This window comes from Echiichthys vipera (assembly GCF_963691815.1).
Source record: "Echiichthys vipera genome assembly, chromosome: 15".
NCBI classification, from domain to species: domain Eukaryota; kingdom Metazoa; phylum Chordata; class Actinopteri; order Perciformes; family Trachinidae; genus Echiichthys; species Echiichthys vipera.
The window spans coordinates 25,896,187-25,919,270 of NC_139840.1; the positions used below are offsets into that span (position 1 = coordinate 25,896,187).

Genomic DNA, 23,084 nt, shown 5'->3' on the forward strand with positions numbered 1-23,084 from the left:
CCCACTTATGGTTCAACGGGCAAACCTAAACCAAACTACTCCATTGCTGTACATTAGTATGAGTTTCTGGAACATCATGGAAACATTTCCACCGCAGTGTGACCTGGAGAAAGAAATGGTCACTTCTGGATGCAGAGACGTCAGCAGGAGTATCTGTTAAAGGTCACTGCTGCAGGTTTATTTTAGTATAACAGTTCAGCGAAGACCTGATGAACATGCTACAAATCACTGGCTTCACCAGTTTGATTCTTTCCCATCTGATTTTTTCCATTATTGCATAAACGTGATTACAGTCTGACTGTTAGCATAGGCCTGGATTCCTTGCGCAATGCCCACCCTTTTCCAAGTCCATTGAAAGTGAACAACGCTGAAATGTCTTTCCTCTTCCTCTCTCTGGCTGCCTCTCCCTCTGTGGGAACAGTAGACAAATTGTTTATGGAGGATTATGTAATAATACTTATTCAGTCTCAGTCATGCTTGACAGGCTGCTCTTGTTATTTTGGCACAGGCCTCGGGTGTGTTGATGGGTGAAGTGGGGTTGGTGGGCGAAACAGCCAGCTGTCATGTGCGCTGAAAAAACTTCAGGTACATGTCATTATTTATCATCTCATCGGGCGTTTGTGCTTTAAGGGGAAGGGTCGAGACCTTACGCTGGCTCACTGACAGCTGATTCCCAAAGGTGCCTGTGCTAAAGATATTTACCACAGTCTCTGCAGAAACTAGCTGTCTCTCTCCCTCCGTTTGAGACTTACTGTCAACAGTGGGAGACTCTAAAATCCCAGTCTTGGTTCAGGAGTCACACTCTTTATCTGGCAATGCTTATGAAGAACAGAATACTACCACACATTCCGCCAGAACATCGTATCCTCAGGACTCTCGTGTCCTGTTAATGTGAAGCGAACCTTAACCACACTTGTAGGCCTTCTCCAGTGGCACTTTTGGCTAGCCTCGTGTGCCCATCCTGATCTCTGAGCTCCGTTGTGTTTTACTCTAAGATCAGTCTGGAAACGTGCGACGGAGAAGTTTGACCAGCGACCGAACCAATCAGCGTTGGTTTAGAGGTGGATTTTAGTGAAACCAGAACAGACTGTTGAGTGTAAACAACATGGAGGCTTCCACGGATGAGATGCAGCTATGGATCAAGCCGCTCACTAACTCTTTTTTCTCTGGATCCTTCTGTTGAATATGGACCGGGCTCCTGAAATTGGGCGTTTGATCTGTAAATTCACGTTACACAAACAAATAAATATCCTTTACCCACATGTTGTTTCCTTTCTGAGCTTTGCCTCCATGCTGTTAGTACGTCACACGCTTCAGTGATCTGATTGGTTGATTTTGCCCGTATGTTGGTGATAGACAGATGGTTTATCCAATCAGAAACCAGGATTTTCGCCCCTTCCTAAAAGATCTCCAAACAAGAGTTCCCAGATGGATGTCGGGTTAACTTTTGGCCGTGCCAAGCCAAGCGCTGAGCCGCATGGTGCTTGCCCACTGCATGCGACCAAATCATTTAAATATGTGTTCTGTCGCTTGCTCGTGGCCATTTAAATTCCTCGCCCTCCGTCAGCTTGATTTACACGCCAGGTATCCCAGCATGCTTTGTGCAGCAAATCATTCTACTTCCATACACAATGTATGAGTGTGAAATGTTGGGTCCAAAGCGGAGTGGAAAGTTTTAAATCACAGTTGTATTTGCCTGGTTGCTGCTTTACAGTTCAAGTTAGATTAAAACCTGCATTCCCACCACATGGAAGTTGTTAATCCACAACTGCTGCAATCAACCCCATGCAAGTTAAAGTACTGCTTCATGAACTGTTAGATTTTTAAAGTGGAGGCTTTTTATAGTTCCAAAGTGAGTGAATGAAGGGATGAGAATCATGAGGTGTGTGAAGGTGAGTGCAACAGCAGAGACAGAAACTAAAGAAAGTGCAACTGATCCGACATTTAAAGAGAAGAGAAACCGAGTCAGTGTCAGGTGTTTTTACGGCTAAATCTAAAGTCGACTAACTGCAAAACACAAATTAAGAACCTGTTGTACAATATCTTCTCAAACAGAGACTAACACTATGCAACAACTGTAATATTTTAATGTTTGTAGACAGAGTAAAATGATCAGATCAACAGAGAAACACAAAATGCAGAATTTTCATCTACTTCTGTATGTGATTTGGCTTGAATTTGATGATATGTTATATGATATATGTTTTTATTCTGCTTTATACCAAATATTGATCTGAAATATACACCATATTGATCGTGCTTCTAAATAGACTTCTAAGATAGAGACGAGGTAAGGCAGCCTTTATTGTACCCCATGTAAACATGCACGCTCTGCATAGTGAGCGCACATGTCCTTGGTCTTTGGGAAAAGGTTGTTTAATGCTCAAAGGGACCAGAATAATTGTCAGTTCTTGTAGAAATTCTGTGGAGAGAGAAAGCTGAATTCCAGCTGGTTGCACTCCTTGAAGCCAATTTGTGCTCTCTGCATTGGACACAGAGTTGATGATTTGAGTGCTGCACAGAACATTATTAGGTCACTGTGGAAAACAGCATCAGTTTGATGTCTATAATGAAGCTGTAAATCAGGCCGTGTAATACTGAAACTACTTTCTTACTGGTCCAGACGGTCGGTGGGGATGGGAAAGGCTGTGCGGACGATGAGAACCTTTACCGCCACATCAGTTTTGTAGTGCAAATCCTGAGAGGAGCAGAGGGGTACGTTGGGTAAAGCTGGGAATTCTGACACGATTTTTGAGCCGCATGACTCATTTTGGAGTCTGAATCTAAGCTTTGCCGGATGTCATTTGCTGTGCAGTGTACAGGGGAGAGCGAGGAGGGATCATGGCCCGTCCAACTGCTCCCGACGTTCAGATTGGTTGGTTGTCGTCAGGTTTAAGCGGAGCTACGAGTTGATTCTCCATAGTCAGTGCCTTTTTTTCTCACTGCAGCCGCGCAAAGTGGCAAAAACAGCATCTAAAAGTATCACGGCGACACGCCAGAAAGAGCAGGAAGTAAAATAAAGTTGATAAAAGCTGACACTGATGTTTCCTGTCTGTTAGATCTTTACGGGACAGTCATTTATCATCTTACATGGTGTCAGAGGGGATGATTACTGTGAACCACTGCTGTAATGTTACAGACTCCACCATCTCCACAAGCAAACCTCTAACGCAGAGCTTTTTAACCAGTATTTATTGACATTTTTCAGTTGCATGAGAGCTTGGGTTGACATCACAGACAACTTACTCGTAAAGTATGAGTTGGAATTAAACAGCATATTTCCAAATATGCAGGTTATAAATAGCTGGTCATTTTGGGGTCTTGTTCACGAGTGAGGGGACGATGGAGCGTGAGTTTGGCCGGAGAATCGGAGCAGCGGGGGCGGTGTTACAGTCGCTCTACCGCACCGTTGTGACGAAAAGAGAGCTTAGGAAGGCAAAGCTCTGGATCTACCGGTCAATCTTGGTTCATACCCTCACCTGTGGTCATGAAAGCTGGGTCAGGACCCAAAGAACGAGGTCGCGGGTACAAGCGGCTAAAATGGGTTTTCTCAGGAGGGTGGCTGGAGTCTCCCTTAGAGAGAGGGGGAGAAGTTCAGCCATCCGTGAGGAACTCAGAGTAGAGCCGCTGCTCCTTTGCGTTGAAAGGAGCCAGTTGAGGTGGTTCAGGATCATCTAGTAAGGATGCCCCCTGATCGCCTCCCTAGGGAGGTGTTCCAGGCACGTCTAGCTGGGAGGAGGCCTCGGGGAAGACCCAGGACCAGGTGGAGAGATTAGATCTCCACACTGGCCTGGAAACGCCTCAGGATCCCCAGTTAGAGCTGGTTAATGTGGCCCGGGAAAGGGAAGTTTGGGGACCCCTGCTAGCTGCTGCCCCCGCGACCCGACCCCGGATAAGAGGCTGAAGATGAGATGAGATGAGATTTCTTTGATACGTTTACAGGAACGTAATACGAAGTTAATCGATAGCAACGATTACAAAAGTCGGTCTGCCGTTTCCTGGTAAGTTAGGTAATAATGAGCACATAAGTTGTTTTAAATTTCTTGGAAACAATCAGCTGGCAGTTTATTTAATATAGTTCTAATACATTACTTGCTAATTATCACCTAGTACCATGATATTTGCAAGTGTTACAGTATTTTATTTTAGTATTTTATTATTTTTCAGCTTCTAATAGTTTTGTAGTACATATTGAATGCGGTGACCTAGGGAAGCATTTGGACTTTATCATAATTTAATTAGTGTTGTGTTTTAGGGGCATCATTACTGTAGGAGTTGTCTTGTGCCTTGACCATTATGCTGCCATGCAGAACAATCAAACCTAATGAATCGCAACAGATGTCTTAGGCTTACATGTGGAAACAGTGCCATTATAACCAGCTTTCACAACAATACCAGAACCCCAATTAAAAAAAATGATTGACTACATTTGTGCTTTTCCTGCTGTGCCATATCAAAATGAGGGCTATGAAACGGTACTTTCTCCTGCCGGTAAGCTTCAACCGGTGACACTTACGGGTGGAGTTACAAGAGGAATGAATCAAATGACTGTGGAGAACAAAAATAAACTATAACATGACTCAGGTTCATCAGGAGATACTGACACTACTCTAGATGAATGGTGATTTCTCTGAATTATCTGGATGTGTAGATGAGCAGCCGTTTGCTAACAAGATGATATGTCAACTAGGATGTCAGGATGGACTGATTTTATCATAACCGCAGTTACATAACAGCACGGTTTTGTAGAAGCTAGGTACTGTATCTATGGTGTCCTGATTCCTGCAGTGTTGCACGTACGGTAGTGAATGAAGCGTTACTAATCTGGACCAAACCAGTTTAAACTGGGCTGCAGGAGTTCACGACGTCTTCCTGTTTCTTGTCCACATCTGCTAGGGACATGTAACAGTTACCTGGATGTAACCTCAGTTCTATGAGGAAGTGCTCGAAACCCTCAGGACCAAAATAATAACCCTTGTTAAAACCGTGATATTTCCTCTGACAATAATATTATATCGTTACATTCCCATTCCTAACTTGTTTTGAATGAGTGATTTCTGAATACTAGTCAGAATTGCTTTACTGCAAAGTTAAACCCTTTTCCATATCACATCATGAGTTGGGTAAGTGAACAAAAGCACTTTCGCTGTTTGGATGAGATTTAGTTTCAAACAGTGAATATAATTCCTATTTAAGTTTAGCACATTAGCTCAGTTTTGAATTTGAGAGCACTGGACCCATTAGTTCTCATTATTTTCAACAAAAGATGAACAAATCCCTGATATAGGATGATTTCCTCTGTTCAAGAGCGTACACAGCCAGTGTTAATGTTAATCATAAAGAAGCTGCCTCCTTCTTTTATCGACTATGTGCAGAACAGATGTCTGCAACTCCTATCATCTTAACAGAAGTATAACAACAAAACAACAGACTTAAAGCAAAGTTTTAACTTTTGAAAAAGTCACAATCGAAAAGAGAGCTCAACCGGAAGGCAAAGCTCTCCACCTACCGGTCAATCTTCGTTCCTCCCCTCACCTATGGTCATAAAAGCTTGTCATGACCCAAAGAACGAGGTCGCGGGTACAAGCGGCTGAAATGGGTTTTCTCAGGAGGGGGGCTGGAGTCTCCCTTAGAGAGAGGGTGAGAAGTTCAGCAATCTGTGAGGAACTCGGAGTAGAGCCGCTGCTCCTTTGCGTTGAAAGGAGCCAGTTGAGGTGGTTTGGGCATCTAGTAAGGATGCCCCCTGGGCGGCTCCCTAGGCACGTCCAGCTGGGAGGAGGCCTCGGGGAAGACCCAGGACCAGGTGGAGAGATTATATCTCCACACTGGCCTGGGAACGCCTCAGGATCCCCCAGTTAGAGCTGGTTAATGTGGCCCGGAAAAGGGAAGTTTGGGGTCCCCTGCTGGAGCTCCTGCCCCCCCGACCCCAGATAAGAGGCTGAAGATGAGATGAGATGAGATAAGAAAAAGAAGTCAGTCCAGCCACCACTACAGCCCAGAAATTAAACTTTTCAAAGGAAGATTTGTACAATGAAACCTTGATTCAATCAAAGAAAGCAATGTATTCAATCAATGAAGATAATAATGGTAAGTGGGTGAAAATAGGGACTTTTCAACAAGAAAAGTGTTAAACAAAATCATTAATCAAGACGGGGGCAGGAGGTTCAGGGTGCACGGCTGATTGTCTCATGATGTCAGTGTGGTAAATTATAGCCTTGAAAATATACATTTTGATGTCTTCTCATGGGCTGATTTAGGATCATCAGGATGATTCAATCAATCAGGATGATTCAGTCTTCAGTGATGTTACTAATCTCTCCCTCTGTACCAACATGTGAAAAAAGTGGCCATCATATGGCAGCTGAGAGACTGTGACAGCTACTGTTTGCGTGCATGTTTGCCACTTTTACATGTGCGATCATGTGTCTTCATGTGTGTATGTCTGTGTATGTTTGTCGCTAGGGGCTGGCTGCTGAAATTTTGCTCCAGCGAATGAGGGAATATTCAGGGCTGTCATGTGACTGTGTGATGTCAGAGAGAGAGAAAGAAAAACAGAGATACAGAGAGAGAGAGAGAGAGACAGAGAGCAAGGTGCAATTTAGCCCCACAGCTGATCCGTGCAGTGCTCAGAGAGCAGCCGAGACAACCAGACACACACACTCTCTCACACGCACTCTTTTTTGCCTTTTGCCTGTAAACACACATGCACTTCACTCACATCAGCACAGTTTCACACACACACACAACTGCGGAAAAAAGAAAGAAAGAAAGGATGCATTGCTTCCTCTACTTTCCAAGATCATAACACTTTGGATACTGAGGACATTTCTGCCTCCTGGACAAGAGTGAAACGACACTAACTGGAGACAGAAACAAGGAGAAACTGAAGCCAGAGAAAGAAGACAAACAAAAAATACTAAAAAAGACAACAAAGGAGTGAATAAGAGAGAAAAGAAGAGACTGACCTGCAGATACAACAGAGCGGGAGAATGTCCTTCCTGTCTGGCTCACCCTGGCAGCAGCCTGGCATCATTAGTGGGAGCAGCGGGTACGGACAACCTTCCAGTGGGCATCAACAGCAGCAGCAGCATCAACACAAACCTCCTACTACCGTCTCTGGTGCCAGCATCCCTGAGGCCCTGGCCTCCAGTCCGGCCTCTGACCGCAGCAGTGACTGGCAATGCCAAGGCCAGATAGCACCTGGGGGGCAGATTGCCGCTGCAACACAGGGGGGGTCAAAAATAAATTTGACTGAAGATGAGGCGAAATTAGGGCAAGGAAGGACTGCAGGGATGTTGTCTGGAACAGTGGTCGGACCACCAGTTACGCAGAGCTTCAATACACCGATGCTGAAGATAGAGGATGAGGGGAACAGAGGGGGGAGACCAAGGGAGGACATACATAGGTTGGGAGAGGCAGGAGGGTCGTTAGGGAGTGCAGGACAAAGCCCCAGCAGCCCCCTGTCTTCCCACTCTTCCCCTTCCTCTTCATTACCTTCCCCTTCTATCTCATCTGGGAGATACCTCCAGAGTTCTGCGCAAGACCGTAAACCCCCAACAACCTCTAACTTTGGACGAAATGATCCAGAGCAAAATTCTACAGGCAGCAAAGATGGATTTTATATCCAGGCATCTGAAGTGTCTGCCCAAAGCCAGGACTTGCAACTTCCTCCTCCTCCAAAACAGGCCTCGGGGCTTGGGGAGAGAAACACACTGAACCCTTGCTTCACTGGAAGTTCTAGGTCAAGTCCTGGAAATAAAGAGGATCACAAGAAATCTGTCATGTCCTCTACATCTGCAGGCCTCTTCGGAACTAATCAAATGCTCAAGCCATATTTAGGAAAGGAAAGTGTTGGTATACAACCTGCTGGTACTGCTCCATCTGCTGCTGACCTAACAGGAAGTAAAGATGGTGCCACAGCAGGGGCTAGAGCAGGCCTACCTCCAACCTCAACCTACAGCAGTGGTGTAGGGGACAATAGGGTGGAAAGAGAAAACTTAAGCCATACTGAAAAGGGAAGCACAGGGTCATGTGCTCCACCTGGCAGAGGCGTAACAGGCGGGGTTGCAACTCATGGCCTGTCACAGGATTTAACTTGTGTTGAGGATGGGAGAATGGGATCATGTGCTCCCTTAAACAGAGAGACAAAAACTAGACAAAGTAGCGAACCGCCACAGCGGACTGCAGTGAGACGGGCAATGTCTGACTGTTCACACCTGTCTGTTCCCATGGTGATGGCTGGAACGTACCCCACCGGTATGGGAGGCTTGCCATGGATGATACCCAATGTACCAAATTTCGCCCTGATGGGAACAGCATGCCCGCCCAGGGCAGCCTACCCACACGTGGCTGTCCGCCGTTCGCTCACAGTCTCGGACAGCACAGAAGCTGCAGCTGCAATGGCGACAATGATGTTGTCCCCATTAATGACGTCAGCTGTACTGCCGTCATCCCCACCTCCTAAGAGGCATCATGGGAGCTGCGAAACCAATGTTTTACTTACTGTTCCATTGCCTGCAGGAACCGCCATTAATAACACCCAAGATAATGAACTGAGCACAGCGGGTAAGAGCTTCTCCCTACAAGTGTGCGTATGTGTCTGTTGGGATGGATATAAGAAACCATGCAAGTAGATCATCACATATACCCGGTTAAGTTTCCCTGACGTGGTTCCAGACCTCTGAATCGCCGTGCAGATCCCTGATTTGTCCAGCGAGTCATGTCGGTCTGGTTTGTAAGTCCAATTTGCAGAAACAACAATTCTAAAATGTACATTTATTTCCTTCGGTCAACGTGAAAAAAACACGTTGTAACCATTTTGCAGTTTCCAGCCTGGCTATGTCTGTCGCTAGTTCGAGCAAAACATTACCCTTGCCCCTGCTACATCGGAATAGGAGATTGCTATGCAATCATGAATGGCAGTTATCCTGTTAACGTTCTCCCATTTACTGTGATAAAGAGTGTTGATCATGAGAAGCAGGCTGGCTTAAGCCGAAATGACTACTAGATGTTAGATGTGTGCTACTGAAAAGGAGACTTTTACTTCATTTTTATCTTTACTTGCTTAATGTTGTCTTCACAATCTCCACCAGCACCAGAAATAGGTCACAGTTCTGGAGGCTGCTTTAAGTGGTATTTGTAGCCAACGTAGCCCCGATGTGTACTTTTGAGGAGGCACAGTAGCCACAGTGCAGCCAAGCTACTGTATGTGTGCATGCCCTGTTGCTATGTCGTAACTCCTTTACTTACAACTATAAATCAAGCTTTAAATTACCTCCCACTCGCTTACACCCTGATCAGAGCAATATAACTTAAAGTACCTGCAGGGACTTTTTTTCTTCATAGTTGCAAGAATACAGAAATGTCACAGCTTAAACAGATTGGACCACGAGGGCTGTTCAAGTTTTTAAATTGCTCTTCATCTTCATCTTGATCAAGAGGTTGTGTAACGAGTGAATGCCATCATTATAGACATACAGCTAGGCTCATGAGTGCCTGCAGTTCTTTCTTTGTCCTTCCTGTTAATGCACTTTACCTGAGCACATCCATGGCATTACAGCTCAGTTGCATTAGACTAAGTATAGGTTGTTGGCTGTGCCCTCTTTTCCAACATTAGCTTAGAAGTATGTATTTGTGAAAGCATGTGCACTATGCATGCATGCGGCGGTGTGCAATTATTGGCACTGAAAATTCTTTACGCGCATCCTTTCAGTCTTGACGAGGCCACTTGCACCACTGCCCACCACAGTTATCACCTGTGGATGTCCGTTCTGTTTCTCTTTGCCAGAGATGATGCATTTATTCTCCCTGATGTCAGTTTTACTAGCTTTAATTTTAACTTACAGGCAATCATACAAAACAGAGCCTCGTTGCCAAAAAACATCTTTTGTAGTTTTATTAATTTCAGGTTTTTTCTACCCACAAGTAGTAGCAAATCACATGGTTGATATGTCATGCTAGTTTAATAGTTAAAGCTGCAGTCGGCAAGATTTTTTTGATCATTTTCACTAAAACCGACACTATGCTCCGATAGAACAACACAAATCATCCGGTTTTAGAAGAAAAACGCACCTCTACTTCCACCTAGAGCCTGTTGTTTGTTTTGCAAAAATCCACCTACTTGTGTGAGAGCCAACTGTCAGGCGCAGTTTGTGGACACGACACAGACCCCCCCTCCCCCCTCATACATGTTACAATATCACAGGCCTCAAGTTAGGTATACGCTAATTGACGTTAGCAGTTGTTATCCATGATTTAGTTAGTCAGCCTACCTCTGTGAAACGTGTAATCCATGCCATTTATTGATGAGAGAAGAGACGGGCGTGTTCACAGGAATCTGGTGCACGCGCACTGACGAGCACTTGCTGGGAGGGAGCGGAGGAGCTCAACTCGATCCGCTGGACTCGCCGACTGCAGCTTTAAGCTAATGAGCTGAGTCAAAGAGAAGTGTGCGGGTGTTGCACATGTCAATATGTGGAGTCATAGTAATGAAGGTGTATGAGGTGCATCCACAATCTGAAGCCCTTTGAATTTAATGACAGTTGATTGGATTGGGAATGGAAACCATTACATGTGAAAGCAGCTCATACCGGGTGTAAATATGCCCAGGGGTTTCTGTATTCTCCTCTCATCTAAGATCTTGCATCATTGTACAATCTACATAAGTGACTTAGAGCCAAAAAAGAAGTCTGGATAGCTGAAATACAAGCTTTGATGGGAGGGCTGATGGCTAGACTTCGGAATACAGTTGTTGTTGTTTTTAAACACAGATAGTATACACATCGAATTTTAAGATAACATAACATTTTAAATAACTGGGAAAACAAACAAAAACTCAAATATCCAACCAATTCACAGTATTAGCCCCTAAAGCTGCTGGTAACTTTCTATGAAAAAAATATACTCTTTATATATTATCTTGAATAAGTAAACCAGATGTACGTTTGATAAATCACAACTTCGTTTTATCCACGTTATTGAAAAAGTAGTCAATATACATGTTTAACACTTAAATGAATAAACAAATGAGACCAAGTAATGCATTTAGGGTCTCAACAATATAGCTTTCACATAAATAAGACAAAATAATAAATATTAAGTGGAATAATATACACATTAGGGATGGGACAATCATCATTTTTATTACGGATCACAATAAAAAAACAGTCACAATAAGTATTAATAATAACGATAATCGTGAATATCGTAAATATCCTCACAAAAGTGATTGTTGCATGTATAATTCGACCACAACAACAAGAATCTGCAAGTAAAGACTATTTAAATTCCACAAATTGATTCGGTGACCAAAATAAAATCTGCGACCCACGTACGGGTCCCCGGCGACCCCGTCTCTGGGAAGAGCGGACAGAGAAAAGCTATGTGACGTTTCCACAGATCGTCTGTCTCACTGCGCTGTTGTGACAGTTTCAGCAAATATGAAAACAAAATGTCATATTTTCTTTTTTTCTGAGAGCCACCAAAGTCACGCGACATTAGGAACATTTAAGAAAACAAGAAGAAGAAGAAGAGTGATTCAATTTTCACTCTTGTTCATTACACACATGCGTGCACAGGTCCTATAGACAGACATGCATTAGTGGAGAGATGTCAGGAGTAAGCGGGCTGCCACACCCAAGCAGTTTGGGGTTCAGTGCTTTAATCAAGGGCACCTCTGAAGTTCCCCGGAGGTGAACTGGCCTCCATGCTTCATACCTCTCCCAAGCCCACACACTAGAGCTGCTGCCGCCCTCTTCATTCTCATCCTCTCGAAGGTTTTGACGAGGTAAATCGACTAGGAAAAATGGGTTTTTCCAGGTTTCATCCTCTTGATTTCACTTCATAACGCGAAGGTCACACACCGATATTACACCATCCTCGTATCTTATTCTGTTTTTTTTTGTTCCAGGACAAATGGGAGGGAGGTTTTCACAAATTGGGGGTTGATAGTAATGTAACACAGAAAAAGAAAGTGTGAAGGGAGCTGGCAGAGGATTATTGGAGGACCAGCTCGGGGATTTATAGATAATAGATTATTAATGTCTTATACATGGCTTCATATAACACATTTAATGAGGGAGCAACCATCCATAAATGTAGTCATTCCGTCTTCCTTCTGTATTCAGTCTACGCTGTATGCTTCTCTGCCTGTGTAAAGATATATCCATCCCTCCAGCCATGCTTTCTGTTTTTCAGACTGCAGTCGACAGAGAAAAGCTGGGGCATTGATTAGACATTGACTCTGACTGTACTCATTCAAATATAGAGCAGCTATTTCTGGCAGCGTGTGTGTGCGTGTGTGCAAATGCAGTGTGTTTGTGTGCGTTTGTGTGCGTGTAGGTGAATATCTTCCACTGACGTGAATCTTACAGATTAAAGAAAAAAGTCACACGCCCCCACAGACAAAGTGACAGTACGCAGCATGTTCGTTCGTAGAGATAGAGCTGCGGCTGCACAACAACGCACACACATGCACGAAGAAGTACACATCTGTAAAGGAGGGAGGGTTGGTGGTGAAGGCAAATGTCTTGTCGCTTGAGGGAACAGTGATAATGCAACAAATTCATGCAACAGATGGTCTCAGGTACCTGCAGTCCTCACACTTCTTTATGTTGGAGTCAGCGCTCCCTGTCCTTCCTGCGATGTTGTCTCTATGGGCGTTCTGTACAAGTAACCAAACACAGAGAACTTTGGTGCTCGTGCTGTTGCAGGAGAGGGAAGGCAGGCGCGTGCGTGGGCAGGCAGTGTCACAGTTTCAATGTATAATTATTAGAGTCCCACTTCAGACACGTTTTAATGTACGTAAGAATGACTCTGCCCTGAGTCCTATTTTATTTTTATTTTTCCTGCATAGAATTAGTTGTGCACTTCCCACGTTGTTTAGTGATTAGTAGTATTAGTATTAGACAGCAATTGGTTTACGGTTTAGTGACATACCAGCTAACGCGTTTGAATCGCAGAGAAGTGCACAGAGTGAGGAATGTGAAAACACCTCTCTAGTTTAAAGTCACTGCAGTCAATGTCAGAGATTTTAGAGGATATAAATATAAGAAAAACACTTTTCTGAGTCATTTTGGATGCAGAACTGAACACATGAAGAGTGTTTTCAACTTCTAAAAATCACCTAAATTAGGTCATTTTTTGTATCTTCTGCTGTTTAACATAAAGTTGTGCGTGCTTCACTTTGGTTCCAGTCATTCACTGGTGCAGAATGCTTCTGCCTGAATGAATCGCATATAACCCAAAGGCAGCCAACCTACAACAGCTCCTTCATTTCAAAATGTTACAGCGATATGTTGCTTGAACATGGAGGATCGCTCCCTCTCTGGGTTTGGGAGTGAGTTACTGCCCAGAGCGAAGGAATTCAACTATCTGGATCTTGTTCACGGGTGAGGGCAAAATGGAGCGTGACATGGACATGCAGTGTGGTCTGATGCGGCATCAGCAGTGATGTGGGCGCCGTATGAGCCAGGGGTCAAAGCTCTCAATTTACCAGTCTATCTACGCTCTAAACTCTCACCTGTGGTCACAAGCTTTGATTGTTGATGGAAAGAGTGAGATTATGGATACAAGTTGCCAAAGGGTGGAGCTCAGCCTTAGAGATAGAGTGAGGAGCTCAGACATCAGGAGAGGGCTCAGAGTAGAGCTCTGAGCCCCCCTCGTGCTCCTTTAAATCGAAAGGGACTAGTTGAGGTCTCGCCCCAGTGGTATATCACACACAGGTCTGCACCACAGACTGTATAAAAAATGGACGTTGCCTCTCCGTCGAGGTCCGTTCTCTCAACTTGATCCAATCGTCCTCGCCTACAGGAGTCTCCGTCCTGTCTTTGACTCCGCCTCATTTCCTCTTACCAAAAAAGGGCATGCATGTGACGCTGTGGGGAGGGGCCTACGTCCATCTGGCTGACGTATACCTCCGAGGAGAAGTGAGGGCCAGAGGCTTGCTGTCACTTAAGAGGCCATGCCCCTAATTATTCATAAACTTTAACCTCCAATAAAATAACAACTAGCCTGGAACACAGAAATTCACCCCCTCAGTGTTGTTATGGAGATATGACCTAAACATACAGACTAGAATGTTCTTTTGTCCCAGGCCTTAAACAGGTTTAGTGATGCTGTGAAAACGGCCTGTTTAACATGGGGGTCAATGAGAAACTGCTCTATAATGAAACCTGCCCCTAGTGGACACTCAGAGAACTGACGCTTTTGGAACTTCCTGATTGGATCAACAAGAAAATCACTGTGGTTGGGGCTTGGTCTGCACAGGTGATTGTATTCAGGCTGCCTCATTTACTGTTTGTACATATAACTACAAAAAATGTGCACTTTAATTCACATATTCTTTACTGTGGAAATAACGTGCGGGACAAAGAAGCAAGATATATTAGAGCTCTTTTCTCTAGTCTTAATCGTTGTTGTTCTTTTGCCTAAGCATCACTACAACCTTTTGTTCCATAAACACCAACACAGCAGCGTGGCAGTGCGACCGACGCTTGTGGCGGCCTCTCTCAGTGGAAACGCAGTGCTGTTGTGTGTTATTGGAGCCAGTGGTGTGGAAGGAAAGTGTTTCTGCGACAGTTTCTGTTGGTCAAACGTAACAAAGTTTCCTGTTTTAACAAAACACTTGTTATTGTTCCTGTTAGGGATCGATTATTCTGTCTGAATGTCTGTTTTAAGTTCTGTTTTAGTTTTCTTTTAGATATCTATGAGTATTTATTTCTGTTTTTATTAACTCCAGTGATGACAAAGCTGACGAGTTGAATTTGTGGGAGAGACAGAAGTGCGACCTTGTTGCTGAACCTTTCGTTATAATAACTTTAACAATTTGATGTGCAATAATAGCAACACTCCTCATTACTACATAAAGACGGCTTTACAAAAATATGAAACATGGTTTGTCTCTCAGACCCTGCAGCAACAAAAAGTCTATGTGTGTGTGGATCATTATTGAGCCTCTCTATTGATTGCCCCGTCTGTCAGTGTGGAAGCTTGGTAGCTCAATACTCAAACTAGGTTCAGAAAGGGAGTGTGTGTGTGTGTGTGTGTGTGTGTGTGTGTGTGTGTGTGTGTGTGTGTGTGTGTGTGTGTGTGTGTGTGTGCGTGCGTGCGTGCGTGCGTCTGCCTGCAGTAAAATATCCTTGCACCAGCTCCATGTCTGTGTATCTTAGTCATGCTCGGATTTACGTGGCAGTCAACTCTCTTCTCTATTTCTCTCTTTGTCACAAACACACACCAGCGCTCACACACACACACACACACACACACACACACAGCTGGTTGCCAGCAGCTGTGTATTGGAGCGTGGTATTAGATGGATCCTCTGTGCTCACAGCCTGCAGTTTCATATTTGGATGAATCATATTGCTGGTGTTGCAGGGGGGAAATGATACAGTGATGTAAAACCAACTGTAGCACGAGCATTAAAGCCACTGTCAGTGTCAAAGCGACAGAAATAGACCAAGCCGCTGCGACACCGCGTATACTACACGTCACTTCCTTGTAAACAACTAGCATTAAATTTGGAAGCAGAGATTCGTTTGTAATATCGCTTCACTTGTTTATTTCTGCAGAGATAGAGAGAGTGATTAAGTATATGCACCAATATGATCCATTTCATGTCCAGGAAGGAACTTAAAAAGAGGTCTGTAGTGAACAATGCTCATTACAGCTGCAGTTCTTCCTTTCTAAAGAAAACTTCTGTCTATTCTTCCTGCAACAGGCGATGAAAATCCAGGCATTAAAAGAGTAATTTAGCATTGCTTTCCTTTCACACGGTTGGACTCACAATTGACAGTTTAAAAAAAAAGAAAAAAGTCATCGCAGCACAATAGAGATATCGTCAGACAGAGAGTTAGACAAAACAATCTTGAGTCTACAAATGACACTTTATGAGCTTTAAACTACAAAGCGTTGCTCGTAAATAATGATCAAGGTTTGTGCAGATCGAATGATGAGTTTGTATTTTACATGCAAAGCAGAAACTTCTTTCTAGCTTTGATAAAACACAACAAAATGAATAGTGAGAACGTGAACGCAGGAGGATAACCAGACTCTGTTCCCTGCGTGACCATAATAATACTCCGTGCCTGTGTCTGATTTTGGGCACCAGGCTGAGCTACTACTGTAGTTTGCAACCTAAGATTAAAGAAACAAATGCATCTTGTTTGATGACTGCCATCGTTCCAGAGGGACTCGCTCCTTATGTCGCTGGCTTGATCGCTGAAAACACAACGGCAGTAAATAATTGGCATAGTTTCAAAGGAGATGGAGCAGTTAGGGGACATCAGGGCACAGCACAGGCCTGTCCACTGCCTCTGTTATGTAAGAGATGTCTTGGTCGCAAAAAAGAGTCCCTGTCTCTTTTTCTGCACCCTCATCCCCTCATCCCCGATGGCTGTGTCCTTAACCCCGTCAACCACCTCCCAAACTCCTTCTGTCTCTGTCTGCCTCTGCTCGCACTTCCCTAACATCGTCTCCCGTTTTGCTTTCGCTTTACTCCCTGGTTTTCCTCTCTCATACGGTGCTCATTCAGTGAATCAGCGGGTCAGTTTGACCTCGTGCTTCCTCTGAGTTAGGTTAGTTGGTTTTAATAATCCCGGCACACAGATGAAGAGCACTGAACACTGAAATCCAAGGACAAGCCTGCACATCGAAGACTTCCACTGGCCGGTCGGGGATAAAATAATTAAATCGTTCTCCAATCTTCTTCTAGACTTTCCAAATGTTATCAGATCGAAGTGATCAAAATCTGATAGTGAAAGGTTGTGATGCTCAAAACAACTTACAACAGGAGCCTGTGTTAGTTTCTTTTAAACCTGACCACATCTTTACTCAACCTTAGCCACTTTGTGTTTGTGCCTAAAACTAACAAAACCTTAAACATAGTGGTTGCCGATTAAAACAAAGAAATGTACAATTCTCCAAACCTGCCGTTCGAATCTCCTGGTTGAGAACACCTCTGCACTTGTATGCATTGTGTAATATGTGTTCTTTATGCCATGTGATCCATCAGGTTTGATAACTGAACAAATTGTGCATTCATCCCCTTTGCTCATCATTCAACAACACATTTTTTGGTAAGATGTTATGCTGACGATGGCGTTCTTTCTCTCACAGTGAAATCTGACAACAAGGACAAGCAGGGGAAGATGGACACCTTTGATAAGAAAGAGAAAGAAGAGCAGCAGAAGAAGGACAGCGGCCCGGACAAGAACCAGAAGTCTGAGAAGATCCTCAAAGATGACGAGAAGATGGAAAAGTCGGAGAAAAACAACAAGGCCAGCGAGAAGGCGGAGAAGGCGGACAAGCCGGAGAAGACCAACAAAGATGAGAAGAAGGAAGAGGAGAAGAAGCCTGCCGAGAAGGGAGGGAAAGGCACGGCCAAGTCTCCGACAGGCAACGGTGGCAAGACCCTGCCGAGCCCTGACAGCAAGAGCAAGGTGGGTTCACGACACACACACAGACAAAACCGCCGCCCACGCACAGTTCCCGCATACACATTCACACACATTCAAAGTGGGTCCACGTCTGCCACAACCGGTGTGTCCGAACAACAGGCTGTTTGAGCGTCCTTTAGCAAGACACACAAACCTCTCCCTGTTCGTGCACACACACACACACACACATACGCACGCACGCACGCACACACACACGGCACATGCACATGCACGGATGCTCAGACTGATCGCAGAAATTACACATCCTCCACTTTAGTCAGTGCACTGTTTGTTCTACTGGTCCCTGTGTGTGTGTGTGTGTGTGTGTGTGTGTGTGTGTGTGTGTGTGTGTGTGTGTGTGTGTGTGTGTGTGTGTGTGTGTGTGTGTGTGTGTGTGTGTGTGTGTGTGTGTGTGTGTGTGTGTGTGTGTGTGTGTGTGTGTGTGTGTGTGTGTGTGTGTGTGCGTGTGCATGTGTGCGTGCGTGTGTGTGCGTGTCTGTTTGTCTGTCTTCTGACCTTAATCACCACAATCAGTGGATTTGCTCACAGGGTCAAACATGTAAATCTGCGCCATTGACCAATAGAAACACCATGTTATTAGCTGTATTGCACCATCTACTTTTATTTAGACCTGTATCTAAACATTATTTGCATTATGGATTCATCTGCAGATTGTTTTTTTGCTTAATTGTTTGTCTACCAAATGTCAGGAAATTGTAAAAAATGTATTTGTGTCTTGTTTTAGGCAAAGCCCAGATATATTCAGTTTAATTTGATGTAAAACAGAGAAAAGCAGGAAATATATCTGAAAAAAAAGAAAAAGTACTTTCACGATTAACCATCGATCGACTAGTTAATAAATTAGTTAATAAATCATTCCAACTACCAACTAACAATAATGATAGCAGAAAACCGTCATAAAGTCTTACAGCGAATTCAATGATTAACCTATTATCAAAACAGTTTCATGTTATTTTTCTGTTGACTGACTTGTTGTAGCTCTACAAAAGGCACTGATTAATTGATTGTGTTTTGATTATACTTGTTTATTGAAAAAAAAATGCCAAAGGGACTAAAGATGGAAATTAGCTATTGGTTATAATAGACTATAACATATAATATGTCCCTGTTTAAAATCTGATAAGAGCTTTGTAGACAGTTGTGAAAATGGAGTCAAGGGCACAAATATGTCTCTGAATAAACAATATGGACTTATTGTCCCATTGGCGGCTGAGCTAACAAGCTAGAGAGCCAGCTGGCAGACTTTTCCCCCTCTTCAGTAGCTCTGTATTGAACAAAAATCTTGCACAATCCTCAGAACAAATGTGGGCGTCGGTGGGAGACTGTGCAGTACAGAGAAAATAACCAGACAGCTGACTGGCGCTAGCGTGTTCCAAGCTGGCTAGTGTGTTTCAGCAGTTAGATTTATAACATTATCATCCCTATGTTCCCAGGGCACGTGTGTCTCTTGATATAGACATTCAATCAATTAATCATCAATCAATTATACTTTATTCATCCCCAAGGGGAAATTCTTTAAATTTAAATTCATTGGAAGTGATTAAGAGCTGTCTTTGCATTTGAAACACACATCAGCCCTTCGTTCTTTTGTCGGATAAACAGCAGTTACATCAAATATCTGTGAGCAACTACGGAGATCAAAATGGTCGCCGTAATGAGTCATATTATAAAGATTTTGGGCTGGAGAACACGCTCCCTTTTCAGCGCCCTCGCCCTCCGTCGCGACATCAACAGGCTTCCAGCGGCGCCTGTTCAGTGAAGGTGCACGGATGAACTTTGCTGTGCCACGCTCTGTGCCTGCAGCATGCGTGTGTCCGTCATTTAGATGCTCAGTGTTTGTGTGTGAAGCTGAGACCTGATTTCCATCTGATCATGTGCTACTTGCAGGCCGCTGTGCTCATTTCATCAGACTTGGAGCCTTATGATTTTATAATTCACTGCTCATGAGCGCTCCAAAGTGGCTATTTAAGTGCTAATTTTATTTCAGGTTTTATTTTATGACTGTCATGATTGCCGGCTGTGCTGCCATATCACGCTGCAATCAGGGATTTCATCTCTGCTCTTTCCTTCTTTATCTCCTTTTTCGTTACCCCCCTCCTCTCTTTTTTTAAACTTTATTTTTTTTTTGTTATGTTTTATTGTGGCTTCTTTTAATTTCATTATCACCAGTTTGACGTGGGTTCAGCTAAACCAAACTCAGCCAAATCCCGTCCATCCACCCTCTCCACCAATGGCGAGGCCAACTCGGCCAAACGCCCCTCCCCCACCACAGCCTCAGCCAATAAAAAAAGCCCTGTTCCCAAGGCGACCACACCCACCGCCGCCAAGCGGCCGCCAACAGCAGCTGGCTCCGCCAAGGCTGCCAAGGTGAGTATAATACACACGGGTAGATATATTTATTCTGTAACATGTTTCATTTTAATGAAGATTTACCCCAGGCGTTAAAAGAATAAATAATATATGAATAAATATGTGAATATTCATACCATTGATGTGCTCGCCCTGCCAGATCACACTGTAAGGCTTTTATGGATTTATTTTTGGAACAAGATCTATTTTTCTGAGCTTTAGCGGCAGGAATAAAAGGCATGAGGATTATTAACCAACAACACAGAAGCTCTTTAGTTCAGACGGCAAACTTTGCTCCTTTCAACGAAAGGTCCTGAGTGTGTTGATTCCAGTGGGAGAAGTGAACGCGTACACAGATTATGACCGATCCTTTCAACCCATAATCAACGAAGTAAATATTCTCACTAGTCACATCTCTCCAGAACGTTCTGACGCTAAAATGTCATTTATCAGACGAACAAATCAGGAGAAAATTTACTTTGTTTGAGACCTGTTTCTGTCTCAGCAACAAACTCTTGTAAGAGCTAGAAACACGGCTAAGCTAACGTCAATTAACGGTTGTGAACCCCTCAGATAATGTGTTTTGTAATGCTAAATATGGCTGTTCTCAGTTTAAATATCTAATGTTAGCGAAAGAAAGAATAAATCAATTTTACACAAATATAGCTTTTCATTAAAATTAGGTTAAGACAAGCAAAATGCTAGCCTCGTGAAGTTTGCTAAGGGACCGAATCAATCAGCGTTGGATTGACAGTGAAACTGAAAGTGTAACGAAATGAGAAATGACTGCAAACGACATGGAGGCTTCCACGGATGAGATGAGCAGCTATGGAGCAAGCCGCTCACTAACTCTTTTTTCTCTGGATCCTTCTGTTGAATATGGACCGGGCTCCTGAAATTGGGCCTTTGATCCATAAATTCATGTTACACAAAGGGAAAATATCCTTTACCCACATGTTGTTTCCTTTCTGAGCACGCTTCAGTGATCTGATTGGTTGATTTGACCCGTATGTTGATGATAGACAGAAACCAGGATTTTCACCCCATCCCAAAAGATCTCAAACCAGAGCTCCCAGATGGATCTGCTGAGACAATGAGAATCAATCCATCTGGAGGAGTCATTTAAGCAAAATGCTTCATTAAAACCTCTACAAAAAGCCACCCCAGGCTGCCAAAACTGCCCTGTCTGATCGCCATCATCCACATAAATATACTGTATGTTATTATTACTGTTTGAATGCATAGATTAAAGGAACAGACAAGGTTAGATTTCCTTGGAATTGTAATTTTACATAATTTCATGTGGAAAGAAACCTCGGCTGCATCGTGTGGGGATCGCCAGCGCTCGATTCTTTTCAGGCCTGGCTCATATCGAGGAAGCCCATTGTTTAGAGTTTCATCAAAGTGTGTGATATCAGCAAGAGGGCTGAAGTCACAAGTGCAAAATTGAGCGTAATGTGTCCTCCTGTTGAACTCGAAAGTACTGACTCCCAAGGACCTGAGTCAGAACATGGCATACTGAGAAAAGCCTTTTGTTCCCACTGATTTAGACTTTTGACCCCTAAGACAGAAGCTCTTCCACCTGCATCGTCCAGCATGACCTGTAACATCACACTGTCCCAGACGTCTTTACTGCGATGGCTCTATCCTTATTTTACACTTCTTTTTATCCGACTGTAAGACCTCAGTCCCTCTGTCTTTCCTTCCTTCTTTCCCTCTTCCCTCTGTCTGATTCATCCTTGCTCATGCGGCGTTTTGCACGATCGTCCAGACAGCAGGATATCGTCAGTGCATGCAGACGTGCAGATAAACTCTCAGCCCCGCAGCTCATCTGTCGCCTCTTGTGATTTCCAGACTCCGGAAAATGAGAAACGCCCTTCTGTGCCAAAGGTCACGCCCCCACCCCCACCCCGCGCGACTGCCAGTAAGAACGGCTCCTCTGCGACCGCTGCAAGTAAAACTGCTGGTAAGTGTACACACACACACACACACACACACACACACACACACACACACACACACGTACACTTACACAGCTGGTGCAGTAACATCATTTCCATGATATCAACAATATCTGCCTGCCGTTGTCACAGACAGTATTTCTGCTCTTGGTGGTTCATAGTGTTAAAAGTTCAACACGGCCTCGACAACAGGACCTCAGCTCTCTTCTACAGTAGCTGGGAAAATGACTCACAATGTAAACTGGCTCCACTCCAGGCAGCAGCAAACTTAACTGAAACTCAACAATATGTTACACTTTATCGGATCGAAAAGCCGACTTTGAAGACGCCAGAGTGGTATTTTTATCTGCACATCACAAACAGTATTTCACGCCTTCAGAAAAGGAAAGCTGTGATTCTCTGCCTTTTGTGCTCTTCAGCTCAGCTCCCTCAGAGAATATGATTCATTCAGTCAGTTCACAGCGACGGGTGTTATGTACTGTACTGCAACGTGCATAATATTTCATTTCAGTTGCATGAGGGAACTCTGTCACTTTAGTGGCAGCAGTTTACTTTCAGATTCCCTGATGCTTCTGCAGCTCGATGCACAGCTTTATCAACATGATGGACATGTCACGCCTCCATAAACGATCAAATGACTCACTTTCACTCAATCTTCACATCGCAGAAGCCCTCGAATGTCAGTTGGATCAATCAAGAACACTTGTCAACGTAGAGTGTGTGTCCACCTTTCAGCTGTTTTGGTCCTCACCGACTTCTGAGGAAAAATGTGTTTGTTTTAGCTGTTAAATGTTCGTGTCTTTACCAGTTCATTGCAGGCTTTGTCTGCTTTTCACAAAACAAAAAAACTGCTGCAGAGGTGATGAGAAGGGCTAAGAATAAACCAAACACTAAATGTGCTGTGAAACCAAATTTAGCTAAAAGATCCCAAGAGGTACAAAAAACAGATTTATTGTTAATAAATAAAAAGTATGGATCAGTGGAGTCTCAAGTAAAGTTAAAGCAATCAATTCTTGAAATGCTCCCAATAAGTGTATGGCACTAAAATGTAAAAGAAATCCACCAGGTGTTAAATTTGAAAAAATATTCAATTCTTATATATTTCTAAATAAAGTCTGACCAATCATTTTATTCGGTCTGAATTCGGCTTCCTTCCTGTCATCCTTCGCTCTATTTAACTTGCGCTGCTCATGCTGCGTTCAAGTGCCATTGGCAGTCCAAAGTTTCGGACCTCCAACTAGGTAAAGTGCAGTGGAAGTCCTACTAGGTTCCACTTTGAAAGGCGTACCAGTGCATTTAGCCTAGTTGGAGGTCCGAA

General features: G+C 43.8%; 1 protein-coding gene across 1 annotated transcript in view; it reads left to right on the forward strand.

Moving 5' to 3' along the window:
- The window catches only part of LOC310958136 (uncharacterized protein), a gene marked incomplete at its 5' end in the record, with an annotated part of 75,089 nt that overhangs the window by 34,028 nt on the left and 17,977 nt on the right, over nucleotides 1-23,084 (forward strand). Inside the window, 3 exons of the mRNA XM_083928963.1 lie at nucleotides 17,116-17,438; nucleotides 19,626-19,823; nucleotides 21,660-21,771. Coding sequence (XP_083785089.1) covers nucleotides 17,116-17,438; nucleotides 19,626-19,823; nucleotides 21,660-21,771 — 633 coding nt within the window. The remainder of the gene's footprint in view (nucleotides 1-17,115; nucleotides 17,439-19,625; nucleotides 19,824-21,659; nucleotides 21,772-23,084) is intronic.